At 41.1% G+C, this 20,165-nt stretch overlaps 1 protein-coding gene across 1 annotated transcript in view; it reads left to right on the forward strand.

Moving 5' to 3' along the window:
- The window catches only part of SIM1 (single-minded family bHLH transcription factor 1), a 74,955-nt gene that overhangs the window by 47,645 nt on the left and 7,145 nt on the right, over positions 1–20,165 (forward strand). Inside the window, exon 11 of the mRNA XM_018053128.1 lies at positions 19,199–19,601. Coding sequence (XP_017908617.1) covers positions 19,199–19,601 — 403 coding nt within the window. The remainder of the gene's footprint in view (positions 1–19,198; positions 19,602–20,165) is intronic.

The following is a 20,165-nucleotide window of genomic DNA, read 5'->3' on the forward strand; positions in this document are numbered from 1 at the left end:
GTCCTAGCTGTTACTCAAGGTCACCTATAATTGAGTTCCAAATTACCTGAACCCTGCGATCCAGCCAGACTTCTCTGCTCCCTCTTTGCTGAATGCCTTGTCCTTTCCTGCCTCCATGCTTGTGCTTATGCATTTATTTCTGCCTTCATTGCCTCTATTTTTCAAAATTCTGCCCATCATCTAAGGACTGAATGCTACCTCTTTCATGAAATATAACTTTCTCCTTTGTGCCTCTATTTAGAATAATCTGTCTCCTACTGCCTTCTGGATATGTCAGAGCTTCTCTTTTGGATTATAATATCTTTGAAAGTATTAACCAGCTATTTCATGCCTGCCCCCCACCTTGACCCAGCATCTGTGTGTCCTCCACATAGTCACTCACTGAATGTTAATGAAATGAATGAATGGATAAGTGAAGACTTTAAGAAGAAGGTGGATACTTTGTTGGTTGCCTCTAGAGACATTAAAAACCCCAAGGAGGGAAAATATTCTGCTACTATGGAATTTATAACCTATGTAAAGAAGCAAAAGATACACATGCAAAAAAACCTAAGGATGCTTTCAAAATACAAAATCTTGCAGTACAAATCAAACACCTACCTGCTGAGGAGGAATTAAATGTGGTAGAATCTAGAAGCTCTTTCAAGAGCAAAACTTTGAACAAATGTTCTCTGGCTCACATTCTAGGGCAGAGAACCATCTACATCCTGTCCTGGAGTGGGCTTTCTAGTCTCCATGTCTCCACTGTCACCTCCAGTGCAACGACAGAGAGAAGTGACAACTGATATTTACTCTGTGTGTGTATGTGTGTGTTTTGATCACAAAATAATTGCCCTGAGGTATCTATACAGTAAGTTCACTACATACAAACCTTCGAGTTGTGAACTTTCTGATAGTGAGAACGTGTGTTCGCATGTCCGATCATGTGAGTTAGTTCATGCACATTGTCACGTGTGTGCATCCTCTAGAGGTGGTTGTGCTTTTGTGTACTTTACTGTACAGTTCTGTATGGAGTACAGTAGTACAGTATCTTTATTTCAGGCCCAGGATGTCCAGAAGCAAGCATAAAACAGCAATGACGTAGCTGGTACTTTTCAAGGTGCTGTACTGAAAGAGTAAAAATGTTTTCTTTCTTTATTGTTTGTTTGGTTTTTATTATGTGTGTGAAAAGTATTATGAACATATTACAGTACAGTACTATATGGCTGATTGTGTTAGCTGGGTACCTGGGCTAACTTTGTTGGACCTACAAACGAATTGGACTTATAACTGTACTCTCGGAACAGAACTTGTTCGAATGTAGGGGACTTACTGTAGAAACACTGCTGTTTGGCTCTGCCTTCCATCTCAGAAACCTGTCTTTGTTCATGGGCTCAGCCCTAGTTCCAGGGTCCAATTCCCATGATCAGTAGATACTTTTTGGATAACTCTCTTATTCTTTTAATAATCCAAGTACATTTATGGTACTGTATCTTTATAGTTGTCTTCCATAAGAAAGGGAAAAGTCTCTTAAAATTTTGGTTTCTTTGTTTGTTTGGTTTGGTTTTTGACCTCTGGACACAAAAGGCCTTGTGCAGGTCATGTTCCTTTATGATCTTTCCTGACCCTTAGTTCCTCCTCTATCCCATGCCCACTATCTTTGTCCAGTTCTGGGCTCTTCAGAACATATCACATTTCGACTACTTCATCAGCCTCCTGTTGTTCTTTTGGTCTCTGATCATTTCTGCCAGAGTAAGCTTCCTGAAATACCCTTTTCGTTGTGTACCCACTGCTCACCCCCTTCCCCACAAGCTCCACTTAAAAACCTAAAGAGGCTCTATGTTGGTTATAGTATGAAGTCCAATCCCACAACCTGGTCCTGGCTACATCTTTGCATCTGTCAGCCACCTCTAGCCCCACCATATCAGTTCTCCACTCTAGCTGTGTACTCGCCTAAGGACACCTTTCCTGTTGAGCTTCTTAAATCCTACCCAGCCGCCCAAAGCACAGCTGCAGCCCACCTCTCACCCCCGCAGATCCCTGGCTGTAAGGCATAATTCATGTTAAACACATCTCTCTTTCATAACATAGGATGGTTTGGATCTAGGGGAGAGTTAGTGTCAAAAAAGAAGTTGGGCAGTGGGCAAAGCAGCTGTGCTAAATCAAATGGAAAGCTTCTGGCTTAATGGAAATGATGGCTGGAATTTGTGATTCTGCCCCACAGCTGAACAGAGGCGAAGCAGGGGGATGGCTGAATCCACCATCAAAATATGCCCAGGGAAATTTATTTTAAGAAAACCTATCAAATCAAATCTTACTAAAACCAAATAGTCAAATTCAAGAGAGCAATGCCTTACTTGACAGTTTTTGGTGGGATCTGACCCAGTCATAATGGGAAATTTGTAGAGTTAAGTTGTATTTGAATATCTTTGCTAAGAAATTTAGATTTCCTTAACTCATCCATCCTTCACAGATTTTTAGGAAACCCCTTTAAGCACATTATGGCACATTGAATTGCAGTGTTTTCCTGGAAGGTCAAGTTCTGGATGTATATTATTTAACAGTTTGTGCTGTTTTAGTTTTCCTTATTATTTTCCTTATTGTACTTGACTTAGAAGATGAGAAAGTAGATCCATCCTTCCATTTACAGATACCAGTTTGAAATTGATCACTTCGGTAGAGGGACTTTGAGCTTTAGTTTCTTTTTACAGAGTTACAAGTCTGATAGGCCTCCTCTTTCAGCATGCAGAAGGCCAGTGATATGCCTGCCAATAATCTGTTGGCCCAAGTCTAGGACAGTGCCAAGAGCAGCTTGGGCAGCCGTCCTTTGTCGAGACTCAGAATAAACTGATGGAAGGCCAGACAAAGCTGCAATAAGGGGCTGGAGCAGGTGGCACCACCTGCACCCATCTAATTCAAGCCCATCTAATCTGCCACTTATATGTGAAACACCAGAGAGTGAGTCACAGTATCAGTGAAAAGACGGAAGTAGTTCTGGCTCATGCTCAAAGCCCATCAGGGAAGAAGATTACCATTAAAACTAGAGCTACTGGTCCTGGAAACCCAGGATTTATCCAATGGGCTAGAGCCACTTCTGTATTATCAATGCGAAGTTGAGATCTCCTTGATCATTTACAGCTGTGTGTGCCAGGACATTAAAGGGCCTAATTAAATGTTTATTACCTTTTTAAAATCTTCAGTGCAGTGAAGATACCTGCCAGCCTTTGGGACTTTACCTTTGGATTTATAGACGGATGTGGACTGTGGATTTCATGGTTGGGAACAGCTCTCTCCATATGGAACCGTCTAGGGGATTCCTTACAGAATTATGCTGGAGAAAACCCGGCCTCTGGTTCCGAGTGCTGGTTCCAGCTGCACGTCACCCTGACAGCTAATGAGATGTCGACTGTACTTATTTTTCTGTGAGAAAAATGACTGAACCAGATCCCAGCGACATTTTTGTAACTGTGGGGGGTGGATTAAGAGAAGGCCTATGACATTTCAAACCACATTTGAGGTACATAAAAACCTTCCCATGTTTCTACTTCATGAAATTTATCAGGAACTTACAGGTATGAAAGATTTCTCACCAAAATATTCTCTGAACTAAAAATAACTAAAATGTGGGTTAAAGCTAAATATGTCACAAAAAACAACAGATTATATATTATAAGTGAAGCAGGTCATAAAAATAATGAGTGAAAAATCTTGTGAACCCATTCTTTAAAACTGTCATCTTCATCTGACTGAAGATGACGATTTATACCATTTTCTAAAATGAAGGGAGAAATGGCCTAAGTATTTAAAATGTTTAATCATTCAATTTTTAATCAGTATTTGCTTTCTAATTATTTATAGTTTAAGCAAAAATATTTATTGTGTAGTTCCTCTAGTGGAGTCATCCTTGACTCTGGAATGTGACTCAAGACTGACATTTTTTTCTTTTAAAATGCATTCTCTAATTTTCCTTGAAGGTTTCCTTAAGCTTAACTCTTTTGAAGTTGTATATAATTAAACAGAATTTCATCTAAAATTTCATGAGGATGCTTTTCCAATGCTAAACATGTGTGAGACTTATGTAGAAATCATGGTATATTTAGCCTTTTTAAATGTATGTTCCTGAATTATGTTCCTGAATGTTCCTGAATTATTCTTGCTGTTGATTAGACAATAAATTACACATGAAGTAAACGCAAAAATTTCTACCTGCCATTAATAGGAGTGCAAGAATGAAACAAGTAATGTCTACTTGATATCTTCTTTGCAGTTTCATTTATTTACAGTTTCTAGGTAGTAAAGTTTTTCATGTTAGAAATGGACTTTATTATTTGACTGCTATTCAGTTACATTTTCACAGGCAAATGTTTTCAGTCAGCCCTTCAGATTAGCAAAATAACTTGCATAATTGTCATTTTAAAATGCATTTGATTTTGACATTAGTTTTTCTCTTATGCTTATGTTTATCCTTGACAAAACCCCCGGCAATTTCCAATGTGTATAAACCAAAGCCGTTCTTCATAGCCAACACAACTCCTGTTTGAGGGAAGCACCCCCAGCAGTGGGGGTTATTTTAATGGACATGCTGTATTACTTTAATCTAACCCTTTTACCATCTGTTCTTCCCATAACAGTGAATGAAAAAAAAAGGACATATTTTATGTTTCAGGGTTACATTAGTAAAAAGTAAGATAAAAGTGATTTAAAAGCATGCATATGTTCTTGGTACAATGCAGTCTGCATCTGTGATTTTTTTTCTCATGGTTCAGACACAAATCAAGAGGAAAGCTGTTCATGCCTGATAGAGTGAAAGTTTTTCATAGAAAACAGGACCCTCTTTACCATAAGAGGGTCTCTCTCTATATTTTACAGCTAAAAATGATATTTTAAAAAAAAAACCTCAGTGAGCTGCCAGAATAAAAATAGATAATGATAACATCTATCGTTGGAACATCTGGCATTTTTCCTGAGTTGCCTTGTTGCTGCCATATCCAGATGAATGCAGAGCACCTGTCTGGAACATGCTGTTGAGGCAGGAGAGACTCTCCTGACTGTTATCAAAAGGGGAATATCTGTGCTATAACTGTTGTGGAAGAGTGCTTCAGTACTATGAGGACATCACCGAGGCTGTGTGGAGATGGTCTACTGGAATGTAGAGGTTGGAGAAAGCTCCCTTTGTAAGAACATGCTTGGGGACCTGAGATCCATTACTGCTACCTAGAGGGTGGGACACTGCTGTTTTTGTTAGCTGGGTACCTAAGTCTAGACGAGTCCAGGATTCTGGAAAGATCAAAGATTCTGGAATTGCATCTCTCCTCTTAAATATCATACTCATGTGAACTTGGGCAGATTAGGTTTTTTGTTTTTGCTTCATTTGTTGCATCAGTAAAGGGATCAATGATTTAAGATGTTGTGAGCATTTAATAAGATAATGTCTGTGGGATCTCAGTACAGTGACCAGAGCGAAGCAAGTATTTGATAAAGGTAGTGTGATGGGTTGTTGTGTGATGGGTATTAGTTAGCATATGCAAATCATATGGTAAACTGCCTCTTAGTCATAAGTTCATTTTCCCTTCTCAAGTAGCTACAGTGTTATTAGAGAGTAAGAGCTCCCTTCTTTGAACTCCTTAACTACATTGCTTTTCTGTTTGTTCAGCCCTTGCCATTTTTGAACTTGTATTCAAGTTATGTCTTATGCATTATTTATACTGCTTCTAATATGAACACCTTGAACATAAAGCTGTATTTCTCAAATCACTTGGCATACTGCCTTGCCAATATTAGATGTTCAATAAATATCAGAATGAATCATAGAGTGAATTGTTGTAAATAGTTTCCATTGAATGCATGTAAAACCCCAGCTGATGGCTCAGATTTTTAACCGGATGAAGTGTCATTCTCTTTGAGAAGGAATGATTCTTTCACGAGCCCTGAGTCTCAGAGGAGAGCTGGGGGCTATGACTGGGATCTGACATCCATTGCTGGCAGGCATCCAAGCTCTTTGCTGGTCGGTGTTAGCCCACCTTTGGTGGGTGACATGTGGTTTCAAGTTTATTAGAACCAGGGCATCCTTCATCTGACTCAGTTTTTAAATTTACCAACATGAAAGCCTGTTTTGAAAATTAAACTTTAAATAAGAAATAGGGATAAATTAAGGTGCAGAGTATTCATAATAATAAATTTTCTAAGAAAGAAAAATAGAAGTTTATGCAAAATTAACCACCGGGAGTTGGTGATGGACAGGGAGGCCTGGGGTGCTGTGATTCATGGGGTCGCAAAGAGTCGGACACCACTGAGCGACTGAACTGAACTGAAACTTTCGTTGTTGATTAAGTCTAATTAAAATAGGGAATCGAATCATTCCATTTCTTATCTTTAAACAGAGGAGAGTGTCATTACCTTTTCAAAAGAAGAAGAGCAGATATTCTATAGGTTCTAAAATGTGATTTTTTTTTTTTTTTTTACCTAAAAATGGTCTAGATATCAACAATTTCTGGGAGAACCATCCACAGGTGCTGGCTAATTGATCATAAGTGTCCTCTCTCTCCACCCTTGAAACAGATCTGTGGGCTTTCTGTCAAAGTTAAGTGATAAGAACCATTGGTACCAAAGGGCATTTGAACCTTGAAAATCAGAGCATTTGGAAGAAAAGGCTGTAATGTTTAGGTGATTGGCCAGTCACCTGATTTCTTTTTGCAGCTGGGATGTTGATTTCTTTTTTAAATTTTTTATGCTGAAGTATAGTTGATTCACAATATTGTTTTGGTTTCAGATATATAGCAACTGTGATTATTATATATACATATATATTTCAGATTATTTCCATTATAGTTTATTATAAGATATTGAACATAGTTCCCTGTGCCTTACAGTAAATCCTTATTTCTTATCTATTTTATGTATAGTAGTTTGTATCTGTTAATTTCATACTCCTAACTTATCCATCCCCCCTCCCTTTACCCTTTGGTAACCGCAAGTTTGTTTTCTATGTCAGTGAATCTGTTTTTGTTTTGTGTATAGATTCATTTGAATTATTTTTAGATTCCACGTATAGGTGATAGCATATAATATTTGTCTTTTTCTGTCTGGCGTACTTCACTTGGTATGATATTTTCTAGGTTCGCCCATGTTGCTGCAAAGGACAATATTTCATTATTTTTTATGGTTAATATTGCATTGTAAATATACACCACATTTTCTTAAACCAGTCATCTGTTGATGGGCACTTGGGTTGTTTCCACATCCTGGCTGTTGTAAATAACACTGCCATGAACACGGAGGTGTATCTCTTCGAATTAGAGTTTTTATTTTTTCCAGATGTATACCCAAGAGTGGAATTGCTGGATCATATGGTAGTTCTATTTTTCATTTTTTGAGGAACCTCCATATGATTTTCCATAGTGGCTGTACCTATTTACATTCTCACCAGCAGTGTACAAGACATGTTTTTTCCAAAAGAGATGTTGATTTCCTTATCCTTTAACCTATGTGTTTTATCTCTGACATGCCAATAGGATGGAACTGAAAATATGACCTCTAGATGATATAATCTAGGGAAAAAAATCATTTTTACAAGATTGTGGTATAACTATTCCTCTCTACTGAAAAGAAAATCATTGATTAAGGACCTTTAGGTCCCCAACCTTTTTGGCACCAGGGAGCAGTTTCATGAAAGACGGTTTTTCCACAGACCCAGGGTGGAGTGGGGGATGGTTTCAGAATGATGTAAGTGTATTACATTTATGCCTGCTGCTCACCTCCTGTTGTGCAGCCTGGTTCCTAACTGGTCACAGACCACTACTGATCTGTGTCCCCAGCGGTTGGGGACCTCTGCTTTACTACATATATATCTGTAACATTTGCATTTTAAGAGTAGTTAGATGCGTGTTATTTACTTGATCTTCCCTGCAATGGTATAATGCAGGCAGTCTTTTCCTGTTCTGCAGATGGAAAAATCAAAGCCCACAGGAGGTGATCTTCAGGACAAGTCATGTTGGATGATAGTAGATCAGGGTCCAACCATGTTTGAATTTAGATCTGAATGCTGTTTCTACTGGAATCTCTAATTCATAACTTAAAATAATATTTTTATGCACAAAATATTAATCATCAGTAATAAAAACAAAGATATTTAATTAAATTATAGCTTTATCAGAGCATGTTTCTATTTCTTCAGAAAAAAAGTTTAAAACAAATGGCCTTGTCTCTAATCATTCTATAAAAATGAAATATTTTGCTATATAGGATTTTTCTTATTTTAAAATACTTATATTGAAGAAATTCCCTGATAGTCTAGTGGTTAGGACTTGGTTCTTTCACTTCAGGGGCTCTGGTTTGATCCCTGGTCAAGGAACTAAGATCCTGCAAGCCACGTGGTGGGGCCAAAAAACAAACAGAAACGAAACACAAAATCTTAACTTTGAAATGATTTCATACATAAAGAAAAGTTTCAAGGACTGTAAAGTATTTCTGCCTACTAAACCTAGGTTCACTACAGCTTAACATTTTGCCATATTTGCTTTGTCATATTCTCTTTCTCTTTTCCCACCTGCCCTCATTTTTTATTTTTTCTGAACCAGCTTAGAGTAGGTTCCATATATAATACCTCTTTACCTACACCTTACTACTCAGTGTATCAATATATTGCTTGGTGTAGTGGCTTCCTACCAGTGGGGAATTGCAGTTTTTGTTAACTGCTGCCAAATTCCCTTCCATAGAGGCTGTTATCAGTCTGCATTTCCATCAGCAGTGGGTGGGACAGAGTACCTGTTTGCCTACACTATGCCAAGCGATGTATTGTCAAGCTTTTGAACGTGTGATAATCTAATGGTTAAGAAATGGTATCTCAGGGACTTCCCTGGTGGTCCAGTGACTAAGACTCTGAGCTCCCAATGACAGGGGCCCCAGGTATGACCCTGGTCAGGGAACTAAGATCCCACATGCTGCAACTAAGACTTCATATGCCATAATTAAAGATTCCACATGCTGCAAGATCCCAAAGATTCTATATGCCACAATTAAGACCTGGCACAGCCAAATAATATTAAAAAAAGAAAAAGAAATGGTATTTCATTGTTTTAATTTGCATTTATCTTACTCAGAAGTTAAACATGTTTTCATATGTTTAGGCTGTTTTAATACTTTTATGAATAGTCAGTTTATGTCTTTTGACTATTTTTCCTTGTGCTTTCTTTTCTTCTGTTAGTTTTCTAACTTTTGAATAGAGAATTGAATTGATGTTTATTCTTTCACTTTTATTGAATTAGGTATCTACAGCTATATATCCCATAAATCTGGATATGTAGTATTTTAATTATCCTTTTCCTAGAAATTCTGTAGTCTATACTTTATTTTCCTATTTTCTCCAGGAGTTAGTTTTGTTTTTTTAGGTGGAAGGATTCTTTTTTAATTGTTCTTAATTTTTATTTGTTATTCATTGAAGTCAAAGAGTGTTGTTTTTAATATTTCTATTTGGTCGAATTTCCTAAGTTTTTTTTTATAACCTAATATTTTATGAATTTTGATGGCTCGTCATGGATGCTAAGGCTTATTCCTTATTATCAGTGTGTAAAGTCTGATATATAACCATAGCATTTTTTTTTTTTTACATCTTCTGTAGCTTTCCTTATTTTGAAGGGATTTGCCTTATACTGAAAGTGGCATTTTAGTCTCTTATTATTAGGGTATTACTCCTTGTATCTCTATGGCTTTGGCTTTATGTAGCTGTTATCACCAAGTTATTTGATGCATAGGTAGAAAGACAAGAAAAAAAGAATGTTTTTTAAGCAAGAGAATAACATGATTAGATAGGAGTTTCAAAAAGATTTCTGAAGTGGTTAGGTTCTGGGAAACCCCAACAGCAAGCTAGGGGTTTGGGAGTTTTGGGGAGATGGCAACCCACTCCAGTTTTCTTCCCTGGAAAATTCCATGGACAGAGGAACCTGGCAGGCTACAGTCCATGAGGTTGTTAAGAGTAAGAAATGATTGAGCATGCATGCACGCAAGGGGCTCATTTGTTGTTCCTCTGGCAGGAAGACACCAGAAAGACAGAAAGTAGCTTAGTGGTTTCCCGGTACTGGAGAGAATGAAGAGTTACTGTTTAATGACAAGAGAGTTTTCCAAGGTAAAGGTTTTGAGATGGGCAGTGATGATTGCATAGGAATGTGAATATACTTAATGCAACTGAATTGTACACAAAATTGGGTAGAATTGAAAGTTTTACGTTATGTGTTCAGTTCAGTCGCTCAGTCGTGTCCGACTCTTTGTGACCCCATGGACTGCAGCACCCCAGGCCTCCCTGTCCATCACCAACTCCCGGAGTTCACTCAAACTCATGTCCATTGAGTCAGTGATGCCATCTAACCATTTCATCCTCTGTCGTCCCCTTCTTCTCCTGCCTTCAATCCCTCCCACCATCAGGGTCTTTTCCAATGGGTCAGTTCTTCTCATCAGGTGGCCAAAGTATTAGAGGTTCAACTTCAGTATCAGTCCTTCCAAGGAACACCCAGGACTGATCTCCTTTAGGATGGATTGGTTGAATCTTCTTGCTGTCCAAGGGACTCTCAAGAGTCTTCTCTAACACCACAGTTCAAAAGCATCAATTCTTCAGTCTTCAACTTTCTTTATAGTCCAACTCTAACATCCATACACGGCTACTGGAAAAACCATAGCTTTGACTACATGGACCATTGTTGGCAAAGTAATGTCTCTGCTTTTTAATATGCTGTCTAGGTTGGTCCTAACTTTCCTTCCAAGGAGCAAGTGTCTTTTAATTTCATGGCTGCAGTCACCATCTTCAGTGATTTTGGAGCCAAAAAAATAAAGTCCATCACTGTTTCCACTGTTTCCCCATCTATTTCCCATGAAGTGATAGGACCAGATGTCATGATCTTCATTTTCTGAATGTTGAGCTTTAAGCCAACTTTTTCACTTTCCTCTTTCACTTTCATCAAGAGGCTCTTTAGTTCTTCACTTTCTGCCATAAGGGTGGTGTCGTCTGCATATCTGAGGTTATTGATATTTCTCCCAGCAATCTTGACTCCAGCTTGTGCTTTATCCAGCCCAGAGTTTCTCATGATGTACTCTGCATAGAAGTTAAATAAGCAAGGTGACAATATACAGCCTTGACATACTTTTTCCCCTATTTGGAACCAGTCTCTTGTTCCATGTCCAGTTCTGTCACTTCCTGACCTGCATACAGATTTCTCAAGAGGCATGTCAGGTAGTCTGGTATTTCCATCTTTTTAAGAATTTTCCAGAGTTTATTGTGGTCCACCCAGTCAAAGGTTTTGGCATAGTCAATAAAGCAGAAGTAGATATTTTTTCTGGAACTCTCTTGCTTTTTTGATGATCCAGTGGATGTTGGCAATTTGATCTCTGGTTCCTCTGCTTTTTCTAAACTTGAACATCTGGCTGTTCATGGTTCATGTACTGTTGAAGTCTGGCTTAGGGACTTTTAAGCATTACTTTACTAGTGTGTGAGATGAGTGCAATTGTGCAATAGTTGCAGTATTCTTTGGCATTGCCTTTCTTTGGGATTGGAATGAAACTGACCTTTTCTAGTCCTGTGGACACTGCTGAGTTTTCCAAATTTGCTGGCATATTGAGTGCAGCACTTTCACAGCATCATCTTTCAGGATTTCAAATAGCTCAACTGGAATTCCATCACCTCCACTAGCTTTGTTCGTAGTTCAAGTGGGCTTCCTAAGGCCTACTTGACTTCTCATTACAGGATGTCTGGCTCTAGCTTGGTGATCACACCATTGTGATTATCTGGATCATGAAGATCTTTTTTGTATAGTTCTTCTGTGTATTCTTGCCACTCCTTCTTAATACCTCCTGCTTCTGTTAGGTCTATACAATTTTTGTCCTTTATTGAGCCCATCTTTGCATAAAATGTTCCCTTGGTGTCTCTAGTTTTCTTGACGAGATCTCTAGACTTTCCCATTCTATTGTTTTCCTCTATTTCTTTGCATTGATCAGTGAGGAAGCCTTTCTTATCTCTTTGCTATTCTTTGGAACTCTGCATTCAAATGGGTTTATCTTTCATTTTCTCCTTTGCTTTTCACTTCTCTTCTTCTCACAGCTATTTGTAAGGCCTCCTCTGACAACCATTTTGCCTTTTTGTATTTCTTTTCCTTGGGGATGGTCTTGATACCTGCCTCCTGTACAATGTCGTGAACCTCTGTCCATAGTTCATCAGGCACTCTGTCTATCAGATCTAATCCCTTGAATCTATTTGTCACTTCCACTGTATAATTGTAATGGATTTGATTTAGGCCATACCTGAATGGTCTAGTGGTTTTCCCTACTTTCTTTAATTTAAGTCTGAATTTGGCAATAAGGAGTTCATGATCTGAGCCACAGTCAGCTCCTGGTCTTGTTTTTGCTGGCTGTGTAGAGCTTCTCCATCTTTGGCTGCAAAGAATTTAATCGATCTGATTTCAATGTTGACCATCTGGTGTTGTCCATGTGTAGAGTCTTCTCTTGTGTTGTTGAAAGAGAGTGTTTGCTATGACCAGTGAATTTTTTTGGCAAAACTCTGTCTTTGCCCTGCTTCATTCTGTACTCAGAGGCCAAATTTGCCTGTTACTCAGGTATTTCTTAACTCCCTACTTTTGCGTTCCAGTCTCCTATAATGCAAAGGACATCTTTTTGGGGGTGTTAGTTCTAGAAGGTCTTGTAGGTCTTCATAGAATCATTAAACTTCAGCTTCTTCAGCATTAGTGGTCAGGGCATAGACTTGGATTACTGTGATATTTGGTGGTTTGCCTTGGAAACAAACAGAGATCATTCTGTTGTTTTTGAGATTACATCCAAGTACTGCATTTCAGACTCTTCTGTTGACTGTGATGGCTACTGCATTTCTTCTAAGTGATTCTTGCCCACAGTAGTAGATATAATGGTCATCTGAGTTACATTCACCCATTCCAGTCCATTTTAGTTCACTGATTCCTAAAATGCGGATGTTCACCCTTGCCATCTCCTACTTGACCACTTCCCATTTGCCTTAATTCATGGACCGAACAGTCCAGGTTCCTATGCAATATTGCTCTTTACAGCATCGGACTTTACTTCCATCCCCAGTCACACCTGCAACTGGGTGTTGTTTTTGCTTTGGCTCCATCTGTTCATTCTTTCTGGAGTTATTTTTCCACTCATCTCCAGTAACATCATGGGCACCTACCAACCTGGGGAGTTCATCTTTCGGTGTCCTATCTTTTTGCCTTTTCATATTGTTCCTGGGGTTCTCAAGGCAAGAATACTGAAGTGGTTTGCCATTCCCTTCTCCAGTGGACCACATTTTGTCAGAACTCTCCACCATGATCTGTCTGTCTTGGGTGGCCCTACATGGCATGGCTCATAGTTTCATTGAGTTAGACAAGGCTGTGGTCCATGTGATCAGTTTGGTTAGTTTCCAGTGATTGTGGTGTTCATTCTGTCTGCCCTCCAATGGAGAAGGACAAATGGAAGCTTCCTGATGGGAGAGACTGACTGAGGGGGAAACTGAGTCTTGTTCTCATGGGCAGGGCCATGTTCAGTAAATCTTTAATCTGATTTTCTGTTGATGGGTGGGGCTGTGTCCCCTCCCTGTTATTTACCTGGGGCCTATGGCGGAGGTGCAATGAAGATAACGGAGGCCTCCTTCAAAAGGTCCCAGGCATGCCTGCTACACTCTGCCCCCAGCAGGCCGCTGCCCGCCCACACCTCTGCCAGAGACTCCTGGCCACTTACGGGCAAGTCTGTGTCAGTCTCTTGTGGGGTCACTGCTCCTTTCTCCTGGGTCCTGGTGCATACAAGGTTCTGTTTGTGTTCGCCAAGAGTTTGTTTCCCAGTCTTGTGTAAGTTCTAGGGGCTCTGTGGTGGGGTTAATGGCCACCTCCTCCAAGAGGGCTTATGCTGTACCCAGGTCTGCTGCACCCAGAGCCCCTGTCCACTGCTGACCTGTACCTCCACAGGAGACACTCAGACACAGTTCTGTCTTAGTCTCTGTGGGGTCTCTGCGTCCTGGTGCTCACAAGGTTTGTTTGAGCCCTCTGAGCATTTCTGGCAGGAATAGGGTTTGATTCTAAATGTGATTTCGCCCCTCCTACCGTCTTGCTGGGGCTTCTCCTTTGTTCTTGGACGCGGGGTATCTCCTCACAGTTGCTCGAGAACTGCACAGCCACTGCCCCTGCACCTACTGTCTTGCTAGGGCTTCTCTTCCCTTGGACATGGGGTATCTCTTATGTTATGTGTACTGCTAAGTCACTTCAGTTGTGTCTGACTCTGTGCGACCCCATAGATGAAAGCCCACCAAGCTCCCCCGTCCCTGGGATTCTCCAGGCAAGAACACTGGAGTGGGTTGCCATTTCCTTCTCCAATGCATGAAAGTGAAAAGTGAAAGTGAAGTCGCTCAGTCATGTCCGACCCTTAGCAACCCCATGGACTGCAGCCTACCAGGCTCCTCTGTCCATAGGATTTTCCAGGCAAGAGTACTGGAGTGGGGTGCCATTGCCTTCTCCTATGTTATGTATATTTTACCACAATTAAAAATAATTTTAAAAAGAAAAAGAACAGTTACAGAGGACCTGGAAGTGGGAAAAAATGCTGCTATAAACATTCATGTATCGGTTTTTAAATAAATATAATTTTCATTTATCTGGAAAAAGTGTCCAGTTTTGCCAGATAGCAGTTGCACATTTAGGCTTTTTAGAAACTTCTAAGCTCCTTTCCAGAGGGGCTATATCATTTTTCATTCCTATCAGCATTGCACGAGTGAGCCAGTTTTCCTTCATCTTTGTATTGTCATTTGGTATTGTCACTATTTTTTTATTTTCAGTTCAGTTCAGTCGCTCAGTCGTGTCCGACTCTTTGTGACCCCATGAATTGCAGCACACCAGGCCTCCCTGTCCATTACCAACTCCTGGAGTTCACCCAAACCCACGTCCATTGAGTCGGTGATGCCATCTAGCCATCTCATCCTCTGTCGTCCCCTTTTCCTCCTGCCCCCAATCCCTCCCAGTTTTATTTTAGCCAGTCTAATAGGTATGTGATAATATTTCTTAGTTGTTTGAATTTTCCATCGTGTTTTGTCACCTCTTTATCTACTGAGTGAAATGTCTCTTCATGTCTTTCACACATTTTAGTGTTTTATTGTTGAGTTTGGGAGTTCTTGATTTTGCTTGATTTTGAGTTCCTTACCTGTGGTCAGTGCTATGAGCTACTAAATATTAACTTGTGTTCATATTTTGACGTTGATTGAGCTCTTTCTTTCTAAGAATAATTTTCTTCATTTTGCCTATGTCCTCATTTCTTTCTCTCTCTCCCCACTCTCTCTCTCTCTTTTTTTTACATAGTCTCTTAAACTGCTCTGTACCTTACTCTCTGTACCCACAGACTCACAGCAACTGCTGTTGGACTTTCTCTTTTTTACTTATAAGTAATTTGAAATTTGGCATATTCCTTGCCTCCTAATAATGCTGATAGCATAGGTCATGTGAGGTTTAATTTGTGCTCCTTGATAACCTTATGGTTTCTTGGGGGAGGATGTGTGAAGAGAGGCAGATTCAAATGGATAATATTATCTTTCCTACTCAGAAGCCTCTAGAATGGAATGATTTATTGACCAAAAGTCCTCATAATACCTATAAAATTTATGAGATACTTGGGGGGAAATTAACATTAGAGCAAAATTATGACTGACATAATAGCCTTCTTATAACCATGAAAATAAAAATTCTTGGACTCATATTATAGTTCTAATTATCTACTTTAAATAAGTGCGACAGGAACAGGAACAGGCGTAGGGATCATGTGTTTCAACACTACCAAAAATTGCTTTATCATAAAGAATATTAGAGCTGGAAGAAAAGTTCAAGGACTAACCTAACCTGATATGTCATTCTATAGCTGAGGCTAAGAAAGATAAATTTTCCCTAGGTTACCCTTGTGGGCTACGGTCCATAGGGTTGCAAAGAGTCGGATACAACTGAAGCGACTCAGCACACATTCACACCCTGAGAGTTACTATCAAGAATGGATCTGGAACCAAGTCTCCTGGCTCCCTGTCCCTAGGGACTCTTCCATTAAATGGCCCCAACCCTGGTTCAGCTTTTCCTGTTAGGACACAAGAAATTAAATCAGTTGCCTGTGACTGACTGTACATGTGGTTAAGTAGCAGATGTAGGTGCCAGGGAGACCAGAAGTCTTCATCTGTGGCACTCATTCACAGGCGGCATATGTTGCCTGGCTGCCTGCCTCCCTTTCTGCCCTCTTTCTTTCCTCAAACATGTCATGAACAACTGAACTACTTCAGATCAAATTACAGGGTTGTAGTGTTAACGAAGTATGGTCTGTTTTAAAGGGTGGACATGGCTCATGGTTTTTTTGTTTTGGGGGGCTTTTTTTTGTCCCATGAGGGTTCTTAATTTCCCACCAGGAATCAAACTGGTGCCCCCTGTAGTGGCAATGTGGAGTCTTAACCACTGAATACCAGGGAAGTCCATGGCTCCCAGTTTTGATGGTGCACTCAGGTTCAAGTTTATAGGCCTTCTCTTATAAAACAAAGCTTTACGGCTTGGCTTTTCCTCCATACCTCTAAAGCAGTGGGAGGGCTCAGTCTAACTGAACCACCCAGGTCCCGCCTGCTTAAAGGTCAGTGCCTGCACTGCTGTGGCTTCCTGATTATCAACAAGAGGCTTCTCTGTCAAATTCTTCTTCAGGTGCTCTTGAAATGTGTACCTCACGTACGCCAGGGTTGCCTCATGTTGAATTTTCTTTGTCAGCGAAGGACAGAATGTTCTCTGCTGCACCAACAGCACTTTCCCATACACACTCAGGGAAGGCTTTTCGTCCTCTCAGCAGGGCTCAAAAGTCTTGACTGGAGCACTTCAGAAATAGGCCTGGTTTATACTTTTATAAAAACAAGGAGAGTCTGGGAAATTCTAGTGTGGAATAGTACTGATGATCTTGAATTTTTCCTAGCAAGCATGTGGATGGTGCTACCAGAGGGCAAATGGACAGCACGCTGGTCCCCACTCAGTCAGGAGAGAGGGTGGCAGCCCCTGCTTGGTGAAATGAGAGGCTGGTATTCAGGGGGAGAAAAGGCAGATGGCAGGTGGGGGTGTGAGTAGGAGAAACGGAGCTCGGGATGCCATGATATGTCCACCCTACAGGCCTGCAGGAAAGAAGTTCAATTTTCTGTTTTTTTTGTCTTGATGGAATATGGCGATAGTCCATATGTACATTCAGAAAATGATTAAATTAACATTAGAAATAGCCATGGAAAAATCTTGACCCTGGAATCACCTGGAACTCTGTCCTGATATTTATCAGTGTGCTATAGAGTTGCCCCGGAGGAACCTCTGTGCCTCATCTCCCTGGTGGAGCTGCCTGTTTGCATAGAGTTGGGGAGGGTTGGGATTCTTTCTTCTGTTCAGGGTGGGCCTAGGAGAAAAGGGAGAGTTTGACTTGTTCTGATAAGCCCTCATCAGGGATCACATTTGCTCAACTAGCGTGTAACATGAAGAACAATAGAGCCTGGGAATTTCTCCTGTCCCTGTGCCTCCCCCCATCCCTACCCCCCTGCTCACCTCCTTCCCACCTCACATACCCATCCCTCCTTCTTGGGGATGAGAAAGAAAATGCAAACTGGACTTGTATTTTGATTCCTGAACCTATAAAGCAGTTTCAGCCACTTTTCTGGTAATCTCTCTAACATTGAATCCTTTCTTTCTCCTCTCTTCCTTACCATGCAAGAATAAAAGCAGGCTTTGAAACCAGATAAACTGTGGGATGGCTGTGGCATCTTATTAAAACTCAGTGATGCAGTGTCCTCATCTATAAAATGGAGCTATGTTACTGTCCAGGTGGTTGTAAGGATTCATTTATATATCGTGAGTGGTTAGGGTTAGCATATTGCTGGGCACACAGTAAGTTCCCAATAAATAACATCTATTATTATAGCAGGTAATCTCTCTATGGTACCAAGAATTGTGTTTAGCACTAGGAGACCAAAACCTGGTAGAAATGATTATATTACTGATTTTAATGGCCCTTGAGGAAACTCACCTCCTGGGGAGGTCCTCTGGCCTTTTATGTTTTCTTTAAAGCACCTGACCAAATACTCTGGCAACAGGTGAGCAGTGTGATTTTGCAGAGGTGCAGCCTTGCCTGCAGCTATGTTATCCCGACGAGCCTGTGCATATTTGAAGTTTCACTTTAGAAAGCAAGAAACACATCCTAGTGAACAGGCTAACTTATATGGGACAAGACTTTCCCAAAGTCACATTGAGACTGAATTAGGTTAAGTATTTATTAACTACCTTGCCCTGTATCCAGCATGACTCTCAGAGAGTTACCAGTCCAGTGTGAAGCCTTAAACCTTGCTTTTGTTTTTTGTTTGTTTGTTTGTTTGTTTTTATGTAAGAAAAAATGTGAAAAGCCAACAGGAGTAAAATACGGTGCTCTCAGGACTTCCTCTGGTGGTCCCAGTGGCTAAAACTCTGTCTGCCACAACAAACATGGGGGCACAGCCAATTACATAAATAAATAAATATATATTTTTTTTAATATGGTGCTCTCTTGGACTCTCTTTTTGACACTACCACTTGTGCAGCAATGGAGAACTTGGGTTTGAATTCTGGCTCTGCCAGCTGCTAACCCTGTCATCTTGGGCAAGTCATTTCCCCTCCTAGGGCTTTAGCTTACCTACCCATTTAATGGGTTACTAATATCTCCACTTGGGATCCCCTGGTGACTCAGCTGTAAAGAATCCATCTGGCAATGCAGGAAATGTGGGTTCCATCTCTAGGTCAGGGAGATGCCCTGGAGAAGGAAGTGGCAAAGCACGCTGGTGTTCTTGCCTGGAGAATCCCATGGACAGAGGAACCTGGTGGGCTACAGTCCAGGGGTCCCAAAAGAGTTGGGTCTTAGCAACTTAGCAACTAAACAACAACAAATATTTTCACTAAAGCGCTTGTAAGAGTTATGTCGAGTAATTCACGGGAAGTGCGTCCAGCAGTGCCTGGCATTTAGTTCAGTCCATGTTTGTCATTAGTTTTATCTCCTTCCAGCGGCCTAAAGGATTTTCTTCGCGGTATCATGACTGACGGGTGATCCAAGTCAGGGGAGCCCCGCCTGGCGCTAGAGCCCAATGTGACCTTAAGGATGCTTTCAGACCTTGGGGCCTTTTTTTTTCTTTTTTTTTTGAAATGTTCTTTTCTCGTCCTCTCGGTTTCAGTACTCCGGATTTCCCACGGAAAGATCGGAATCAGATCACGAAAGCCAGTGGGGCGGCAGTCCCCTGACCGACGCGGCCTCCCCGCAGCTCCTGGACCCCGCGGACCGACCGGGCTCCCAGCACGACGCGTCGTGCGCCTACAGGCAGTTCTCGGACCGCGGCTCCCTCTGCTACGGCTTCGCGCTCGACCACTCCAGGCTGGTGGAGGAGAGGCATTTCCACACCCAGGCCTGCGAGGGCGGCCGGTGTGAGGCAGGCAGGTACTTCCTGGGAGCGCCGCAGGCGGGGAGGGAGCCCTGGTGGGGCTCTCGCGCAGCCTTGCCCCTGACCAAGGCCTCCCCGGAGAGCAGAGAAGCCTATGAGAGCAGCATGCCTCACATCGCCTCGGTGCACAGGATCCACGGTAAGGGCGAGCTCCAGACTCCCGACGCGCAGCCTGGCACCTCTGGGCAGGGTTATCTTAGTCTAGGTTGGACCCTGGAGTGAACCCCACCCAGTGAGTTTTCTCCTTGGAATTTACAAATCAGAAACTCCAACCAATGGGATCTTAAGAACCAAATCCGCTCTTTTGAAGAGTATTGATTTTGCTGATGTTTGCTTAATCCGTTTATTTTGGACAGGCGAGTAAACATGATTCCCATTTTAACATTAAAAAAAAGGAAAGGAATTAAGTTAAAGTGAATTAAGTCTATTCCTACTAATGTGCAGTATGCATGCGTTTAAATTTCTTCTGTTTTACTTTCTTCTGTATTCTGCGGCTTCAGATGTGGACAGGGAGTAGCTTGGGGCTCCTTTAGCAGGGTTTCTCAATGAGGACACTGTAGGTGGTATTGGGAGTGTTGGGGAGGCCTGCCTTTGTTTTATGGCCCATCACTCACTGTTACAGGTGTCTTAACCGTCCTCTAGGCATTAAATGCTAGTAACTGCTCCCTTTGTGCCATTACAGCAGCCCATAGTATCCTCTGTG

The sequence above is a fragment of the Capra hircus genome, chromosome 9 (genome assembly GCF_001704415.2).
Source record: "Capra hircus breed San Clemente chromosome 9, ASM170441v1, whole genome shotgun sequence".
NCBI lineage: Eukaryota > Metazoa > Chordata > Mammalia > Artiodactyla > Bovidae > Capra > Capra hircus.